This window comes from Mizuhopecten yessoensis, unplaced genomic scaffold (assembly GCF_002113885.1).
Source record: "Mizuhopecten yessoensis strain PY_sf001 unplaced genomic scaffold, ASM211388v2 scaffold7251, whole genome shotgun sequence".
Classification (NCBI taxonomy): Eukaryota; Metazoa; Mollusca; class Bivalvia; order Pectinida; family Pectinidae; genus Mizuhopecten; species Mizuhopecten yessoensis.
In genome coordinates this window covers 152,280-173,994 of record NW_018406955.1, presented here as the reverse complement: position 1 = coordinate 173,994, position 21,715 = coordinate 152,280, and the positions used below count along the sequence as shown (strand labels likewise).

At 33.8% G+C, this 21,715-nt stretch overlaps 1 protein-coding gene across 1 annotated transcript; it reads right to left on the bottom strand.

Annotated features, from left to right (window-relative positions):
- Positions 1-538: 538 nt before the first annotated feature.
- Positions 539-21,369, bottom strand: LOC110453294. Its single transcript, XM_021502183.1, has 2 exons — positions 21,304-21,369; positions 539-2,498 (listed from the first exon to the last, which is right to left on the bottom strand). Exons 1-2 carry the CDS (start codon positions 21,313-21,315, stop codon positions 1,554-1,556), a joined length of 957 nt encoding a protein of 318 aa, XP_021357858.1. The 5' UTR covers positions 21,316-21,369; the 3' UTR covers positions 539-1,553.
- Positions 21,370-21,715: the final 346 nt, after the last annotated feature.

Sequence of the window (21,715 nt, the reverse complement as noted above, 5' to 3'; positions counted from 1 at the left end):
ATTCCGGATATCAACAAAAATAAAAATGACAAAAGTCAAACATCTGGACATATTTACACTATTCGCTGATTGTGTCTGTAGCTGTGTATGTATCTTTATTTGAGATCGTATCAAAGCTGCAATGTGTATATGTAGGTTCAGTGAAAACTGTAGTTACATATTGATGCCTAAAATTTGGAGTTATCTCCCCTACACCACTGAGACCTAGCACTTTCAAGAATAGACTGGACAAAATATGGAAAAATCAGGAAATACTCTATAATTATAAGGCAACCATAGATGGAAGTGAACTCTAATAGTTAAACATGAGAACATATTACATGTATAATAGAGTCCGGTGTAGAGGAACATATTGTTCCTGTACTGGAAAATAACTATAACTATAACTATAACTATGTTTTTAACTTCTACTCTTCCTACCGTCCCGAATAGCTTTGTTGAAATGATAATATGTAACATAAAATATAATAAGACTCACGTCACCAACTAAGAAAACATTAGACAATGGAAACAAGAAACAGGAGAAACAAATGTGAACTTTAATATCGAAACCAATCGTATTGTAAATTAATATTACACTTTAAACCTACATAATAAAAATGTATAAATTACATCTAAAAATATAAATTTAAAGGTTACAACAAATGAAGGGAAGGTTCGGAACACATTCAAAAACTACAATTCAGAGTCCATGGTACTGATGTAAGTACAATGGAGAAAATGTATTCGTGATGTTGATAATAATATAAGAATGTGATATAGCAAAGATAGAATTCACCACATAAATAATTTAACCATACGAAATATCTACATGATATAAAATCAATTGTTTCTTATGTTACCACGAATAATAGAAAGCTTTAAGATATGAAGTAGTTTTAAATCAATAATGTGAGATATGGGGATAGATGGACCCTAGTGACAATGGTTAGCAACATGGATGTAGAGGTCACAGCTTGTGATGTTTACGAGAGCAGAAATGGTAAAACAATTAAGTTTGTCTAATTTTAGAACCAATCCGTTCATTTATATAGACAACAACACGACGTAGTTACATATCACAAAAGATAACACTGAAAAGAAATGTTCGGATTCGCCGACAGTTTTGTCCTATGTCTGTTCCTGTGATTACCGTTGTAATATTCAACGAAACCGCTTCTAAAAAAACACAATCCATCTCTGACGCCATTTTGAAATTTTAATGACATCCGGGGCATGCACAAAGTTGCAAAGTTTTTGCCGTTATGTGGATTTTTGCCATTTTGTTTAAGTTTTTTTCACTGTTGTTATCACTTCTCTGTTTATAAATCTATTTGAATATAATAGGCATCCAACGAACATGTGTTTGTTCTGATGCAGTGTCCATATAGGACTGGGTGGAGGAGTACTATGCCTCCAAAACGAACACGTATATATTACACACAAAACCAAAAAAAAAAAAAAAAAAAATCGATATCGACTATATCATGACAAATAAAGCAAAATAAGAAGCCCTACTAGTGAAAATACAAATATAGGTCAAGCAAGGGACGGATGATATGCGATGATGTAAATTATATCCGGCTCCAACTCTCCCAAATAAATTTGTATTGAAATGTAAGTCTATGTGTTTTCCTTAATAGTTCCTGGTACCAGCAGTACCTCTGGACGGAGTAACATATCCCCTGCGTATTATGTGGCTGGAACTGGATATTCCGGAAGTGTCGTATATAGTCGGTGGAGAGGAGAAGGTCCAGTACAGCGTACTCGCACCCCTCACAGTTCAGTGTTATTAAGTCAACGTCATTCTTCCTCACCGACATCTTTTCAAAAAAAATTGTGGCATTCACAATCCTTGACTCTGTGTTGTTTTTATTTTGTTCTTTGTCAAAAATTGATGCCGCATCATTATTTTCGTCGTTCATATAAAACACGCCATCACTAACGTCAATTCCAAAATTATAAACTACAACGTTCGGCGAGGAAACGAATTTCTTGGTCAACACATGGAAAAACTTTTTAACAGGTTCCAACACGACGTAAGTTCCGGGTTGATACCTCGAGTTGAGTTCTTGGACATCCAAGCCGTTATGACCTCCCGCCTCAATGACGAAACTACTCTTGTTCAGATACCGATGGCTCGACCAACGTATAGACGGATCATGTATTGCTAAATCGAGTTCCCGTTTTTTGTCCGACTCGAAATTTAAAACACAAGTATTCACTCTCGCAGTTTGCTTTGCTGTCATGGTACCACCAAAGTCTGTGTATGTATTATTGGACGCACACCTCCGCCTGGGATATCGTGGAATGTAACCCGGATGTTTATTGTCTTGACAGTCACTAAAATCAGGGTCAGTGTAGCTTCGGCCACTTGTGATTCGGTCGACGTCCGCCTTGTCCACAGTTGGACATGTAGGTGTAACCATGGTAGGGACTGTATAGAAGAGGTTCTGGACCAGAAGACAAAGGACAAAGCCAAACACTGCTGATATCACTGTATTCATGCTCGTTCTTTTCTGAAACATATAATAGATGGTTGAATTAGTCGACATAATTTGAATTTGAAATTAAAGGTGATACTTTTAGCAAAGAACATATGCAGCTGTATAAAAAGAAACGATAAATCGAACCCTAAGGAAACACGAGCTTGTTAAGCTATAACTAAAATGTGTAAACAAGTTTGACATGCATGATATTTCGTAAAATCCGTGCCAGCATAAATTCAAGCTATAAAACTGCGACCAACTTAATAACAATAATAATAATAATAATAGTCTTTATTTAAACTTCATTACATATTGAGTCAAAGACTCGTCTCCCATATGGTCAAGCATATTAAAAAATGTACATTATATACTTCGGCCTAACTATGACGTCAATAATTAGAGTCTACTTCCAATGGTCTTATTTGTTAACACTAATATCAAATATCAAATCAAATGTGTTGAAGTATAGTGTTGCTGTTATATGAGATATTTGTGTTTGGTATGAAATTTATTTAAACATCAGGAAATAGGAAAAAATACATATGCAAATTTCATACGAACAAAATGATTTAAAAACAGAACATGACCAGGATATTGTTTAGACATAGTACAACATATGTGCTTAAGGTGGCTCCACACATCGTCATCAGCGTCCATTTTCGTAACGTACTTCCGGAAAAAGTACAGCTCGGACTCAATTATCTTGATCGAAATGTGCATGTACACCGTGTCGTCATTTCCGCATTGCGTATCGGGCATTCAATATCGTAGTGCAAATTATAGTTCCACCTGGGCCCTTTTCGTTTAAACGGTCAAACCGATCGGACCACTGTTGTTCGTTTATTAAATAAGGTGGGACCTAGTAATCTGATGCTGCTTTCAGGCGAGCCTTGAGAAAGCCTTGCAAGGCCTGCATACACATTTGCAGGTCCGCCAGGATTTATACTCGAAATTGTTACATTTATAAACGGTCAAACCGTTTGCTCCGCATAAACGAACAGGCCCCTGGTAAACAATAGTACACGTGCGTGCCGATGATATGTCAACACTCGATATCGAGATTTTACCGGGAAATGTATAATCAAACGTACTTTAGGAATAAAGCTTTCCAATTCATAGACATAAACAGACTCACGGGTAGACAGTGACATGGTACCAAACGACCTCAAGAAGGTTATATAGGAAACGCATGGAATGCGGACGTACCGACCTCACATGTGCATATCGCGTGCTTACACGAGTTCATAAGCTCGAGGTCGTTACGATTTTCGCTGTTACAATCGTGTTTACAAATGAAATCTTCTTACTCTGTGAAAATAATGTTTTGTAAAATATCAAGATACCTTTGAAATGCATGTGTGAGTGCACGTGAGAACGGCATAACATGCGATAGCCTCTGGTCACATATGTACCTGACATGTAATTATAAATATACCGTGAGTTAGCGGACTGTGGAATGATGTCCAAAGTGTATACATGACTGAGGGTAATTTGGTTCCATTAAAGAACAATAAATTGATAATTTGGATATCATATTTTTGATTTATTTCCAGCATTTTTGTTATATGTAAACAGAGTCAACTGTCTTTGTGTAAATGTCACCCCTCTGCAAAAAGTTCCGATTGTTTTCAAGGAAGATAACTCTCACCCAGATAGAAGTGATTGTAAAATGTAAAATAAATTAATTATAAAGCCATTGTGTATATTTTGTTCAATTTCCCATTCTCTATGTATAGATCGTTGTGTCCTGTTTGCTTTTAGCTTGTAGATAATCACTTTTATCCGTACAAATTCAATAAAAAACACTTTGTGTAACATGTGTTACCTATTTTGTGATAAATAAAATATTTGTAGGGTTAATTAGAAATGCTTCTTTTCATTTTATTTTTGTTGTCATTGTTCCGAACAATGCCACACACACAAAAAAACGGAAAATATTAAAATTGACGAAAATTCAATTGTTTGGTATTTTTTCCAAAAAAGTCCCCAAACTATCGGAATGTTTAGATTTTCATAAAATCAACTCTACGTAGTTGCATAACCATTATATGAAAGTTTCAACGAATTCGTCCACATATCATCATCATCATCATCATCATCATCATCATCATCATCATCATCATCATCATCATCATCATCATCATCATCCTTATATCAGCATCATTCATACATCATCATCATCATCATCATCATCATCATCATCATCATCATCATCATCATCATATAATCATCACTATATTCGTCCATATATCATCATCATCATCATCATCATCATCATCATCATCATCCATATATCATCATCATCATCATCATCATCATCATCCATATATCATCATCATCATCATCATCATCATCCATATATCATCATCATCATCATCATCATCTGAAATATATGACAACCTTTAACAATGATAAGTCACCTGCTTACCACAGAGTTCCAATATATAGGAAAAGCTCTTACAAGTAGAAAACAGGCTTAAGAGAGAAGTTTAGAGATACGAAGGAGATATGTTAGAAATAGTCAGACGAAACAACCCTAGACAATTCTATAAATATTTTGGTAAAAGAAAAATCCCTGTTTCTGCTGCTTCATCAAATATTGTCTTTGATGATTTTTTATCTCACTTTAAAAATCTTAATATCGGACAATCTGAAAGTATCGAAAATATTATAGAAGAAAAGTGTGAGGCAGGTTATGAGGAGTTAGATAAAACTATAACAGAAGATGAAATTGTAGTTGCAATCAGAAAATTAAAGGGAAACAAAAGCTGTGGTGAAGACAAAACCCTAAATGAGCTATTTTTAGATTGTAAAAATGAACTTTTATCATGTATAACTAAAATTTTCAATAATGGTTTCAAATCTGGGTATTTTCCAGAAGCCTGGTCCAAAGCATGTGTTATTCCAATACATAAAAAGGGAGATATTGATGACCCTATCAACTACAGAGGCAGTTCTTTATTTAGCTGTTTGAGCAAATTATTTACTGGAGTGTCAAATCAGAGGCTACTTAAGGAGGCTCCACCCTTTCGCAATTAGCCAGCAGAATTCAACGAAAGTTTCACATAATGGTTTTGTCACTATGTAGAGATGATTTTATAAAAATCTAAGCATTCCGATAAACTGGGATTTTTTTGTGTAAAAAATACCGATTTTTTTTTTTGTCAAATTCAACACTTTCACATTTTTTGAGCGTATGGCATTGTTCAAAACTATTGCAACAATAAAATAATGAAAAGAAACATTGATAATCAACCCTACACATATTTTATTTATCGTACAATATCTACAACATGTTACAAAAAGCGTTTTTTATTGAAATTGTATGGATAACAGTTACTAAATACAAGCTAAAAGCGAACAGGACACATAGTTTCATACAAAAATACTAAAAAATTGAACCAAATACAAACAAAGTCTATTTGTTTATTTTAAATTTTACAATAATTTTGATCCTGATGAGAGTTGTCTACCTTGAATAAAACCGGAACTTTTTGCAGAGGGATAGAATTTATACAATGACACTTATTTTCTTTGCTATACCAAAAACGACGGAAATAAATTAAATTACTATATCTAATTGTCAATTTACTGTTCTTTTATGGAACAAAATTACTCTCAATCATGTACACTTTGGACGTCATTCCAAAGCCCGCTTACGCATGGTATATTGTAACGCACCAAGGTTTTGGGGCGTTGCGTTCCGTCTAATTCACCGACCAGCGAGAATCCTTAAAATTATATCGGCCGCTACCGGAAATAATCAAGGGGGCTTCTGGGATAAAGCACTTTTGTTCCCGACTTCAGCCAGGTAAGCAGCACTTTTTCAGCTGTCTAAATCCAATGATTTAATTACTCTATGTCGCCCATCCTTCCAGAATCCGGGGTTGTAAACATTTACTGAACATTTATTGTTAGGTCCTCGGTAGTATTTTTGTACTATGGCGTTAGTTTAATAGGGAAATAGCGAGGTGAACTTAGAGATATTTTTGCGGGAGACATGCCGGTCGTCATACCGTTTGAAGGAGAGATGTTATGCATTCTCCGCCCTTTATGTTCTGGACATGCCGTGGTTGTGTCTATGAGCGGTAGGCTCCTCTAGCCCACATGAAGGCGTGTGGCGGAATGTAGAAGGGTTAACGGAAAAGCTATTGAGCGGAAGTGATAGCCGCATGTCCTCGTGCACGTGTTTGAGTTATCTCGAGGAGGGCTTTAGGATATAGAGCGAGTAAGAGTTATAGACAGGGTCATGTTGTACTGCATATTTCACTAAATTATAGTGAAACTTGGAAGATCACCGGCCGTATTGCACGTGTTTGAGTTATCTCGTGGAGGGCTTTAGGACTAGTGATAAGGTAGCTTGCTCGAATATAGAGCGAGTACGAGTTATAGACAGGGTCATGTTGTACTGAATATTTCACTAAATTGTAGTGAAACTTAGAAACCCACCTGCCGCCACGTGTCTTGTTATACTGTTAAGTTTGAATGTACAATAAACGTGCGAAATCTATATCTGCCTAAGTTGTTTGTGTCACCGATCTCTGCTTCCTAAATACTATTTCATACTTTATTTACAATCCATCGAACCTGCAAGCGAAAGCGGCAGTCGAACCTGAGTGTGTAGGTAACGTTTCGTTACAATTGGCGCCCACGTAGGGACCCAGTTCGTTACAATATCAACATGTCAGGTACATATGTAACCATAGGCTATCGCATGGTATGCCGTTTTTACCTGCACGCACATGCACGTGCATTTCATAGGGATCTTGATATTTTACAAGCCACTATTTTCACAGAGTTATTGTAATTGCATTTGTAAACCAATTTCTCTGACAGACCGTAACTCGCTCGACAACAAAAGTCGTAGCGACCAAGAGCTTGTGAACCACTGTTAGCACATGATACGTACAGGTGAGGTCGGTAAACAAAACACCTCAGTCTGCATTCCATGCGCCTCATATACGACATTCTTGAAGTCGTCTGATCGTATCTCAGTGTTTTCCCGTGAGTTAATTAATGTCTTTGTATCATAAGCTATATTCCTGAAGTACGTGTGATTACACATTTCCAAATTAAGTCTCGATATCGGGTGTTGACATATCATCGTCACGCACGTGTACTATTGTTTTGACGGTAATGGAATGCCCGATACGCAATACGGAAATGACGACACGAAAATACGACAAGAAAAACATGTGTATTACGAAAGGTGGAAAGTCCTTAAATGGGATAGTGAACATGATAAAATTACCGATGCTTAATTTGGATTCAAACCTGGTTTTTCGACGGTAGATGCCATTTTCGTATTACAAACCTTAGTTAATAAAACATTAAAAGCGCAAAAACAGACGATACTGTTGCTTTATAGATTACACAAAAGCATTCGATTTAATTGAAAGAGGTTTTTTGACGGTCTTAACTCATAAAACATGGAATCAAAGGGAAATGTTGAAAATTATTCAGTCGCTGCATAAAAATGTAAATGTTAAGAGACGCTAAAAAATTGGACTTACAACAACCAGGAAATCGATATAGTTAAATAATTTGATTATTTGGGAAGGTTTATTTGCAATTAATAGTAAATTGAAGAATAATATTTTTAATATTAATACAAAATGTTCAGTGTTTGATACATATGTCAACAGCATACTTGAGCATGGAAGCGAGATACGGTGATTTCATAAAGCACAAGAGATAGAAAAGCTCAATTCTGGGTTTTGTAAACGATTGCTTGGTGTCAAAAAAAGTACAGGTACTGATTTTGTATGCATAGTAAGAAGGTTTAAAGTTATAAATAAAATACTGGTTAAAATTAAAAGAATCAAAAAATTGTATATTAGCCACATGTTTAGAAGAGCGATTAATAATGAATGATGATTGGATAAACAATATTAAACAAGAACTAGATAAACTTGGTTTATCTTACTTTTGGACTAGTAATACTATAAATGGTAATATGTACAAAATAGAGCAAGAATTATAAATGCTGCCAGAGGTGACCTATACAAACGTCTAATTGATCATCTTTGCATGCAATACTATTTACTGAAACCTATTAATAATATATATATAAAATCTATAGCCAGTATAAGATTGTTATCACACCAGTTAAAAATCGAAAATGGCCGCTGTCACAACATTGATAGGAGACGCAGAATGTATGAATGTTGCAAAAGTTATGAAATTGAAGATGAGTTCCATTTTATATTGTAATGTCCATTTTACATAGTTATTAGACAAAGGTATATTAAAAGGTATTATTATAAATCACCTAGCGTTTTAAAACTTGTGCAACTGTTAAGTATAAATAATGTTAAGGAACTAAATAATCTTGGAAAATATATTCATTTTGCCTTTAAGAAAAGAAAAACACACTTTGGCTAAAAGTGAATATTATCGTTATATACCTTACATATGTATTTCAGGTATTATATCGAATTCAAAGAAAAGCATGTCATCGCTGAAAACGAATTATTACTTTTACTTCTGTCCGTCTGTATAATATAAGTATTATTGCTGATGTTGTACAACATGTATTTATTATTAAACTTAAGCAATAAGTGGTAAATAAGAGGTAGATTGACTCAGCACTAATGTAATCGCATTCAAGGTAACATTGGCGCCGAGTTAATTATGAGGTAGAAAATTATAATATGTTAGTAATGCCTAAATCACATCGTAGTGCGCTAGCTAAGTTTAGGTGTGGGGTTGCACCGATACGCATCGAAACAGGCCGGTATACGTATGAGAGAATACCTTTGAGTGAAGGAAAGTGTTTCGCGTGTAAAAGCGTGGTAGAAACAGAGAGTCATGTTTTAATAGAATGTAACTTGTATGATGATCTCCGATTGGGTCTATTGCAGGAGGCCAGTAAAATCACAAGTGATTTTTACAATATGAGTAAAGATGAAAAGTTAGTTGGAATTCTAAGAAACCCTTACTTGGCGAGGTCCTGTGCCAAAACCTGTGCTAATATTCTTAGTCGACGTCGCATCTTGCTATATGATTAAGCAGTAATGTGTCTTTTAATGCTAATTATTTTAATATTTTAATATTGGCAAAACTTTTAATTAATAATTATGTACATATATGTAATACTATTACAGTCTAGAATGATAGGGGAAGAGTGAGTGTCTCGTAAGTCTAATACAGACCGGATGTAAGGGTGGGTGAGCAGACATATTATTTTAGAGGTTGTAATACTTGTACCTTTTACATGTGACACTATAATAAACTAATTTGAATTGAATTGAATTGAATCAAAAAAATACCTAACATATCACATATACAGAAAAGCTACAAGTCAGACAGATATTTATTTTCTTATTCAACTATCAGCATGTACATGTATCTGACGTGTATACATATATAACAAAGGAATCAAAATCATACTAACTCATAGATTTTTCTTAATTTTCCTATAAGAAGGCAACTTATGATTAACGAACTTAAATTGATTACACATCTTTAGCCTGATCTTTATATCTATATAGTGCCATGCCATGATATAAGATCTTTCTGGAATTTTATCTTTTCTTCATTTGTTTGGAGAAAACAAAGAAGCGAATTACTCTATTGATGTCGTGTTATAGAGAAATAATTCATAAAAAAAGTATAAAATTATAGGAAAGCTTACCGCATTTACCCATATCACATACAATGTAACTGATATTGATCCCCCATCCTGACACTACAACACTGGTATGAAATGTGATGTGAATTTAACTATGATAAAATGTGCTTTTACATTTTTTCCTCCGAAATAGTACATCTATCTATATATTTTCTATAATCACCAGAGCTAGTGTATAGATTCTCTTTGTTCATGTATATGTTCAGTTGAAATTTAGAAGTAATAAAAAAAATGAGTATCGATTGTTGATTCGATATTATGAAATATTCAGTTAGATGAATCTTTCCTTTCTCTTTCAATTTTCATATCACAAAGGGAACCATTTCATTATAAACAATTATTGAAATATGTACTTCAGTCTTTTAAACTTTGGTAAACACTGTAGTGCACTCGAGATAACACTGTAGTGCACTGGAATTAACACTGAAGGGAACTGGAGTGCACTTCAATATTTTGTCAAGTGCACTTCCTTATTGACTACGTGTGCCCTATGAAGTACACTGGATATTAAGTTAAGTTTGCTCCCAACTTTGTTGTCTTATGGAAAGGCGCTCTGATCATATTATTAGCCCGACCTTCTTTGCTCAGTGAAAAAATATCACAATTATTATATAACTAACAGAATTATGTTATAATTCTTTGCCATTGAATAAATGCTCACATTCGACAACACATTGGAATTTTAGTTGTTTGTCTGGTATGAACAAAAATCATAGCAGAGATCCCATGTGTGTTACTACAACCTTGTTTCCCTGACATTCTAAACACGATAATATATTTACATTTGTGTTGCAGTGATTCAATAAAAGCAAGTGTGTAGTAATATTAACAGTATTATATTACCGTTACATGACCTCTGACCCCCCCACCCCCACCCCCACAAACAAACAAACCAAAACAAAACGAGATTGTTTATCAACGGTTACAATACATGTATATACATTTAAATAATCCTTTTTTGATATTATCGAAAAGAAATCACCCTTTTTAATCAAATTTAAGTCCGCGTATTCAGCGTCTAAAATACGCGTGGTGCTAACTCCGGCCACAGACACTTGTGATGAACCCCTGTGCTCCAGCCATTGTCTGACAGCGACGTCGCGTACGTGCCCCTAGAAAAGCCACATCATGTTTATGTTGGGCCACCGAAGCGTGTCTGCCATTCCATCCTATATATAACCAGAACAGAACAATTTACTGTACTCTACTCGGTGTCGTCTCACCTAGCAAATAGGATTTAATTACAGGTAAATTATAGTCTGAACTATAACGTATCTTACATGCATAGCACTTATCTTCGCTGTTAAATTCTATTTATTCATGATATGATCGTTCAAAGATATCAATTTAACAAAATATGTGATTTTAGGTGATTTTTTGTGTTATCAGATATGTATGAATGTTTGAATTATTTTTATTTAAATTTTGGAAGTAAAATTTCTGAATCTTATTTTTTTAACTCAGAAAGCCGATTTTAGTTACCCCACCCCTATTTTTTAATGAAAAAATACTATTTTATTTACCATTTTTTGCAGATTAAACGCTTGATATAAAAAGTTCTTCTATTCATTTTTTTTAAAAATATTTAATGAATTAAAAGAAAATGTGTTTCTCTTTCTAAAACATCCACAAAAATCGGGGGGTCCGTGTGCTCCTTTTTTGTCCCATTATCATTTGTGTTAATTTTTACCTTTTTCGGGGTCAAAAATCAAAAGTGCTTCAGTTACACTAACATGTAAAAACAAATCAGTAATGTATAACTTTCCAGTTTGTTGCACATTATTTTTATCATATTAAACATTATAAAGTTGTACAGCAAAATTGAACCTGCTACAATTAAAAATAGCGACACAATGACAATTTAAGTGATCAATCTAGTGTCAAAAAAGGTGAAATTTTTGCCTTTTTTGAAGCGCAAGTAATTTCAAAATGGCCGCGGAATTGTTTTTTTTTTTTTAATTCTTGTATAATGAGTTCTACAAACAATAGGCATCTACTTTATTGACATATTTTTCAGATGCGTGTTTGCTAACAAACTTGATCATAATTTGTTAAATATTACAAAAACCCGTATCAAAACGAGACTTGGACTTGATTGAAACCTCAGAAGAGTACATCCTTAAGAGCAGGGTTTATTAAAAGAAAATATTGAAAAAACTCTGTTTAATGCTATTCAGTTGTAAAGAGTTGAATATAGTTTAATAGCTTTGTATGTTAGGAAAATTATCTTTGAATTAAGCTATCAGAACTTCTTAACTTATTATCTTGTATATAATGTACATCGATCATTTCTAGACATTTTCTCTATACATTGCTTTTGCATATCATGTACTTACTGATGGGCCCACGGCTCAAAGTTTGAATAAATCTAATATTGACATATGAAACTATAAACAAAAGAAAGACAAATTATTGTTAAGTTCAGAACTTCAAATATGCACTTACCTATATAATCTGAAAGATGGAATGGAATATCCAAAGATATCAGAACTTGTAATCTATGTTTTAATGAAATTGGTGATGAATATCGTTATCTTTTTAAGCGCAAACACTTATCTGTTAAACAAATAAGACAACTATTTATTCCAAATTACTACTATACTTACCATAGCCTTATTAAAATTCATGGACTATTTACTATATGCAATGTAAAAGTTTTACTAAATGTAAGCAAATTTCTAGAAAAACTTGAAAACCTATTGAATGTACGTAATTAGTTTGTAGCCTTTATGCCTTTGTTATCCGCCATGTATATATGAATATGATACATATTGACCTCTTGTTACAGACTTTGTATGTCTGAGAGAAATACAAATCTGAATCTAAACGCTTCGCGTTTGCGCAATTTACCTCGTGCTCCATTGGATTTATTATCTCATAAACTAAACAAAAGAAAAGGTTGATTCTTAAGCAAATATTACTGGGTATATAACCAATGTTGTGTCACTGTAAATATTATTTGATAAATTACCAATGTCTGTTTAAAAGTAAATGTTACTTAATATATTACCAATGTCTGTATGAATGTAAATATCACTAGATTTATTACCAATGTTTTGTGAATATATATATTACTGGATATATAACCAATGATGTGTGAATATAAATATTACCAGATATATAACCAATGTCGGTATGAATGTAAATATTACTGGATATATAACCAATGATGTGTGAATGTAAATATCACTGGATATATTATCAATGTGGTGTGAATGTAAATATTACTGGATATATTACCAATGATGTGTGAATGTAAATATTACTGGATATATAACCAATGTTGTGTGAATATAAATATCACTGGATATATTATCAATGTGGTGTGAATGTAAATATTACTTGATATATAATCAATGTTGTGTGAATATAAATATTACTTGATATATTACCAATGTTGTGTGAATGTTAATATTACTGGATATATAACCAATGTTGTGTGAGTATAAATATTACTGGATATATGACCAATGATGTGTGAATATAAATATCACTGGATATATAACCAATGTTGTGTGAATATAAATATTACTTGATATATTATCAATGTTATGTGACGACAAATATTACTGGATAAATTACCACTGTGGTGTGAATGTAAATATTACTGGGTATATAACCAATGTTGTGTGAATATAAATATCACTGGATATATTACCAATGATGTGTGAATGTAAATATTACTGGATATATTACCAATGATGTGTGAATGTAAATATTACTTAATATATTACCAATGTTGTGTGAATATAAATATTACTTGATATATTATCAATGTTATGTGACGACAAATATTACTGGATAAATTACCACTGTGGTGTGATTGTAAATATTGCTGGGTATATAACCAATGTTGTGTGAATATAAATAATACTTGATATATTATCAATGTTATGTGACGACAAATATTACTGGATAAATTACCAATTTTGTGTGAATGTAAATATCACTGGATATATTACCAATGATGTGTGAATGTAAATATTACTGGATATATTACCAATGATGTGTGAATGTAAATAATACTTGATATATTACCAATGTGATGTGAATATAAATATTACTGGATATATAACCAATGTTGTGTGAATATAAATATTACTTGATATATTATCAATGTTATGTGACGACAAATATTACTGGATGAATTACCACTGTGGTGTGAATGTAAATATAACCGGATATATTACCAATGATGTTTGAATGTTCATACATGTTTGTATTGCTCTAAATACTGAGATTGCCGTGATAATCTAAAAAGTAGTTTATGTACAGACAATGCCATATGAGTTTAAGTATTATTTGATGTAATGTTATTACGGTGCATTTTATGAAATAATATTTTCATTAACAAGGTATTGTCAGTATATAAACTTATATCTAAATTCATTTATCATGGTCAGTTTATAAATTATTTACATTATCATACTTACATACGGTGTTTTCATAAATGAACAGAATCACCAATATAGCCAATGCTATGATAATGTAGATATGATTTATATATTGGCCATATTTATACAATGTACATTTCAGATGGAATACAGAAATTACCATATATTAATGGAAAAGACTATATTTTATAATAAGACGAGGAAGGTAGCTCTCCACGGTTTCCTACCATCCTTTAAATTGCAGAATTGATCTATTTCAAATGTGATCTGGTTTAAAATTGAAACATTGCTTAGGGTCATGGCGAGATGAAATGAGTTAATCACTGAACTTCCCATGAAACTCGAGGTTTTCCTATTTCACCTTTTAGGAAAATATATTTCATAATTTTATCACGTGTACACAGAATCAATATGCAACGACAAAATATAAAATAGTGTCGACGCTCAAGGACAAATACGTTTTATTTTCAAATATGCAGAACGAACACAACCATCGTCACAACTAAGTCAAATGTGGAAAAAAGGAGATATCAAAACATCAGATTAGACATGGTAAATACTGATTCATGGTATTGGGCGGTGTAAATTGGCCTTAGACGTTACACCTCAAGGTTAAATGACTTTACACAGTGGGAGTAGTGAACACTGCTCTGGATAATCGTCTGACCTACTTTCATCATTTTAGTACAGTCCACTGACAATAGAATAATTTGTTTCACCCGTTTTTTTCAATTTGATGTTTATATAACATAACGTGTACTTTAGGTCTGTGTTACAGGTAAAACTCAGGCACGCCCAGCAAATAAAGTGAGGAGATACGCTTGACCGTTATACAGCACTGGATCAGCAGTGGTTAACCTCCACAACCAGGGGTGGGTAGATGGTTAACCCGCCACAACCAAGGGTGGGTAGAGAGTTAACCCGCCACAACCAGGGATGGGTAGAGGGTTAACCCCCCACGACCAAGGGTGGGAAGAGAGTTAACCCGCAACACCCAGGGGTGGGTAGAGGGTTACCCCGCCACAACCAAGGGTGGGTAGAGGGTTAACCCACCACAACCAGGGATGGGTAGAGGGTTAACCCGCCACAACCAGGGATGACTAGAGGGTTAACCCGCCACAACCAAGGGTGGGTAGAGAGTTAACCCGCCACAACCAGGGGTGGGTAGAGGGTTAACCCGCCAAAACCAGGGATGGGTAGAGAGTTAACCCGCCACAACCAGGGGTTGGTAGAGGGTTAACCCGCCACAACCAAGGGTGGGTAGAGGTTTAACCCGCCACAACCAGGGATGGGTAAAGAGTTAACCCGCCACAACCAGGGATGGGTAAAGAGTTAACCCACCACAACCAGAGGTGGGTAGAGGGTTAACCTGCTACAACCAGGGGTGGGTAGAGAGTTTACCCGCCACAACCAGAGGTGGGTAGAGGGTTAACCTGCCACAACCAGGGGTGGGTAGAGAGTTAACCTGCCACAACCAGGGATGGGTAGAGGAGAAAAATATATTCTATAACTTATCGATATCGCATCGAATTTGATAAGAAAATAGAACTAAATATACTCCGACTGCAGTGTAAGAGCATTGCGATTATTAGCATACATTTTCAAATTGTGAGTGCCGATTGATCAGTTGTCAGGTAACATTTTCTGTTATCATTATCACTCGGAGACTACTGAAGGGACCGTCAAAAACTTGGCTCGCATGCTCAACACTATTGAGATTTTCATCCAATTTTGATAAGGCCATGTAACATCCTTTTTTCAGTATTATACAATATATAACTAACAATATCACATATATAGCTCATGACAAAAAATTAATTCCAAATTTAAAACAGCTCATGCATGTATGCCTTTTTAAATGATTCTAAACATGGTTCTCTATGCAGCGAGTTCCACAAAATGCTCGCAACAAACAACTACAGCTGTTCTACATTTGTGCAATAAGTATGAGTCAATTTAAGATAAAACGGAAGACAAAATGGCCGCAAGAACGCCATCTTGTATTTTACACGAATTGTAAATTTGTCTAAAGGTGTTTTTTTCGGGAAATACATAAGAGGTAATAATAAAATAGTGGACGCTAACATCCCTCTGAGATCCTTTTTAACTCGCATGCAATTTGGTTTTTGATCAGAAATGTATAACATATACTAAATACTACAATTTGTATATTTCTTCAATACATTTTTCATACAGGTACTAATGTAGAATAATCATAACTTTTATGTTGAGGACTATTTTATTTCAGGTAAAATGTAATTTAGAATTAAAATAATTTGTTTTTTTGACAAATATATATCACGGATTCCTTATCATCCGGCTTTCATTCCTTGTATTCAGTTTTAAAACCTGTATACATGTATAGTTTTGATTGCATTGACACATGTGAGTTGAAACCTGTAAATATCATGACCACGCGTAAATACATGTAACTAATTAGATCCAGCTGAAGGGACCATTATCACTGATACAACTTGTAAAGGTATGTGGTTCTCCTGAAGTGATTATTGATTATTGGAGAGGGACACCTGATACACGTTAACCTTTGGGGATTCAGAATCGACTCAGGTGATCAAATAATTGTAACAATGGGCCTTTGTCTGGAAACCCTTCCAACATATTTAAAAACGTGCCTAATTAAAGATGGTATCCACACTGTAGTGTAGCCTGTACGTTGAAAACAGTCGGGCCTGTTAAAAGATGGCGGCTGTCAAAACAAGTAGAAGGTGAGTTCTAAGAATATATTTGGGTTTTATTTCTACTGAAAAACTTTGTTTTTAGCAATCAACGGATGCGCTGAAGCAAAAGGTAATAGATCAGAGTGTTATATAATGCTAAAATTCCACTCCAGAAAAGTATATATATTAAAGAACAGTGTTTGGAAGGTGACGGGAGCCGGCAATCGGGACGTTCAGTCGACGACGAGATTGAATTTACTCAAACAACAGGTTCAAAAATTAATTCTGAGTATTTATGGTTCCATGATATAGGTTAAGAAGCCTTTAAAGATTAATAATAATCTAAACTGGTTGCAAAATGTCCTTTAAACAAGTAAAAATATGCCTTTTAAAAGGTGACCTGGATCTATATTTGTGCGGTTTGGGCACTCCGTAACTTACGGCTGTGTACGGTTGTGACATTTGATGTAAAGTCGTAAAACTGTACTGTGGGGACTGCATATTCTCAAATAGCGATTGAGCAGTTGGAACTTCCATCACTTAAATGTTGTTTGTCTTTATAATTGCGGATACAAAGAGGAACATAGTTTACCTATGAAGCTACACTACTGTTACGAATGCAGCTTTGGTAATGAAAATCTGCAGACAGAATAGCATTGACCATGCATGATCAATCAAGGTAAAAACATTGAAAATTCGAAGTACAAAACGTGATCCTTGTTAGTTCGTCTCATTATATATAGTCTCTGATTAAACGGTCCCAACTTTTTTCAACGTACAGACTACACTACAGTGATCCTATTAAAATCAGAAACAGGTCAGAGAGCGGTTATTAACCACAGTGCATAGTCAGGTTACAAGCCATAGGACAGACGCCTTGGATTGTGACAGGTTAACAAAGAATTTCTTTTTTCTTTCATTTAGTTCTGTAACATAATAAAATCAAATCCAGGAAAGGGGGCCTTGGCATGTTAATATGTAGTCTGAGTTTTCTCTGACCCTGACACCAGACTTAGACTTTTTATCAGATAGATGATCTGTCAAAATGTTTAAGTCTGGTGTCAGGTCCAGATGAAACTCGGGCTAGTTAATATTTAGGCAGTTCTATAGATTTTTAGAAATTTTACACGACGTTATATATAATACAAAGTTAAAATAAGATTAAAGTACTATTTAGATTGGGGCATGTATTCCAAATAGGATAACACAGAACCAGTCAACCGTTAATGACCACCTATTCAGAAGAAAGGATATGTTTTATGATGTTGCCAGATATGAAAAGAATAGGTAAAACTTTATTTGTTCTGGTCTCGGGACATGTACAGGTGAGAGTGATTCTGAGGTTTGTTTTACCATTCCAGAAATAATTGAATTTGCCTGGTGTGAACTATTTTGAATGCATGTACAGTGAAAAATGGATATCATTCCCTGTGCAAATGAAATCTCTTAAAAAACAGAAAAACAGTACTTACAGTCAAATACCATGTGAACTATCCAATATGATAACCTTTTCAGGTATTAAAACCCATAATTGTTACATTTATCTAAAGCTCGCTCCAAAAACCAAATTTAAAAAAACCCCAACCCATTAGGATTCCACCACCCTCCTGCTCTTGTTCCAAAATTTCCCGAAGAACAATTTTTCAAATTTGTGTGGCTATAATGGCAAGAGGTGCACTCCCTAATGAAATAATAATAATTATGTATATGTGCTACATCTTCTGGTTTCCAAAAATGGTATATAAATATTAATATTTCCTACTTTTCTTCTTTGTCTTTTTTTTATATTGATGATGAAGGGGGCTTGGGTTCAGAAGGCCAGTTATACTATTTTGTTAAAACATATTGTGGAACAACTACATAAATAAGAATATAAAGCTTAACAACATGTTTTTTAAATATCTAACCTGTGTTTAATATGAATAGATTATACTATTTGGTGGAATTGAATTTCCAAACTCTTCAGTGGATGACCTTGTGTGATACAAAGGACGTTTTGGCCTGTATCTGTTGGATGTGGTAATTTAATCCCATCAAATGTTTATACATGCAGCTCCAATAACAAATTCATTTTCTTTTCTCTTGATAACATGAAAACATTTAATTCAATTATAATAAAAATAGGATTTGATAGTTGTTTCCCCTACTTTGATTTTTTATTTGATAGTAACAACTTGTTTATATGTGATTTTATCACATAAGGTACTGTGTTGTTCCAGTGAATATACCAATGTCATATTTTTTGCCTATTAACCCATGTAATATGACCTATCAGCCCTGTGATTGGTTGTAAATTTAGGACAAGTGCATGAGTCACAGACTTACGTACTGGAGTCAAAACGGCGGCTTTTTACATCTCAAGGTTGCATGAACATTGTCGTTTTACGAGAATAAATGCCACCGATCTTGATTATATTTGATTTTTGATTTTTTAAATATGAATGTATCATAGTAGCATACATTTACATTGTGTTTTTTTTAATATACATATATTTTTTTTTTTTAATTTTGAGCGTTTTTATTAATTTAAAAAATCCCTTTGTATCAGGATCACGGGATAACCGGCCAGTTGGTGTAAGTTTCATTTTCACTTTAAATAACGTGTTGAGTCTCCTGCTCTGTGAACTACATGTGCTACCTCACAAAATATACGTCTAGACATATACAGAACGTAGACGTACATATAGCAACAAAGCATAGTCATTTAGAGGTGGGAATGCATACAATGTTAATGATATACTTCCTCTTTCGACCGGAAACGACCAAAACGGAACTATACGTCATTCTAGTTTTTCGGTATATTAATCTGACATTTGGTAATATAATTATAGAAGTGGAAGGATATCGGTATGAACGCTTACCTATTTGTTTCGTCACTTACCAATTAAGATACGTGTATCAACATGTTCATAAATGACACAGGCTGCTGTCATAACATTCAAAAACAAATAATTCCTAAACCCTCGAACGATGATTGCTTTTGTCTGTAATCTTTATGCATTGGAATATCTTCATAATTTTGCTTAAATGCATATTCATGTTTAGGAGTAAGTGCACTGGAAATGTTTACGATATCTCATCCTCAGCTAGCGAGTATATATAACTTTCATATGTATTTTCATGTAACCGATTCAGTACGTTACTGTTGTGCTGATTTTTGAAAGGTATTAAATCATTTTTGCGTTGTCTAATGTTCTGAGTGGTATCTAAGCTAACAATGACACACAGACTTCTAGTCTTTACTTTACCCTGATATTTTGTTATGATTATATTTATAATATATAATTAATTATAAAAAATATAAATTTTATTTATTTCACAACAACTGTGAAAAAAGTTTTCTGACTTACAATAGTCACTATTTTTTGCCAGGATGGAAGAGCTCAGAGGGTTTTAATGTAGAGGGAAACCGGAGATAGATATAAAATAATAATATAATGAAGCAATTCATACGTAAAGTCTATGTCAAGCGCTCGAGAATATATGTCCGGCAATCGCGATAATTGATATGAAAAATAATATTGTGCATGTCCTAAATGTACCAATACAATTTTAATAATATTACGATTTGTATCATGATATTAGCATAAATGTGGAAGTATTATATAAGATAGTTCAAAAGGAATTAGTCACATTTTACACGCATGAGTAGACTGCGTTAAAGTCTATTCCTGCATATTTTCTGCATGATCAAATTCCTGTAACGTAGAAACAATTATCTTCATAACTAAATTGATATACATATCTTTTTATTTCTAAATATTTACATTTGTATTTCATGTCAACTGCTTGAACCTAACAAAAGTCATTAGTGCTTATTTTACAAAAATGAATATATAAAAAACCCAAAGAAAAGTACTAAATCATAAGTTCTAGAAATTAAAATGGTTCTAATAGGGACGAAATACACCATGCACAATTACTATTTGCCATGTACAATGTTACCGACAGTGAAGACTGTGTACAGTCTGTATGACCTGGCCATTTTAAATTGGATTAGAGACTCTAAAATCATTCAAAAAAATATCTAAATTAGGCACTCAATTGGTTATAAATTACTAAATCATTTGAAAACATCAACATAGAATTAGGATGAGAATAAAACTTCTGTTTGTGCACAAGGTACATACCCGTAAAACCATCTCGATTATATCCCATTGGCATATGATTAATATCCACACGCATGCGTCGCTTGCTACAGGTATACTCAGGTTTGAACAAGTACCTAGTTGTTATTGTTGGTCCAGTGAGTTCACACAATCCTCACTTAAACAGTTACAAAGTATGACGTTATTGGGCAGTCATGCGTTTTCACAAAATTGGCAGTTTCAAATCAGAGCACAATCCGTGGTAAATGAACCTTGTGATTTGTGGCTATGTTTTTCTTTGTAGAATGGGACAGACGACAGAAGAACTCTACTAATTGTGAACATTGAGTTAGGCTGAAATTAATAATTCACATTAAATCTTGATTTGTGTTGCAATAAGTAAAAATAGGATATGAAATTCCTCAGCCTGACTTATATCTACTTTTACCATTTC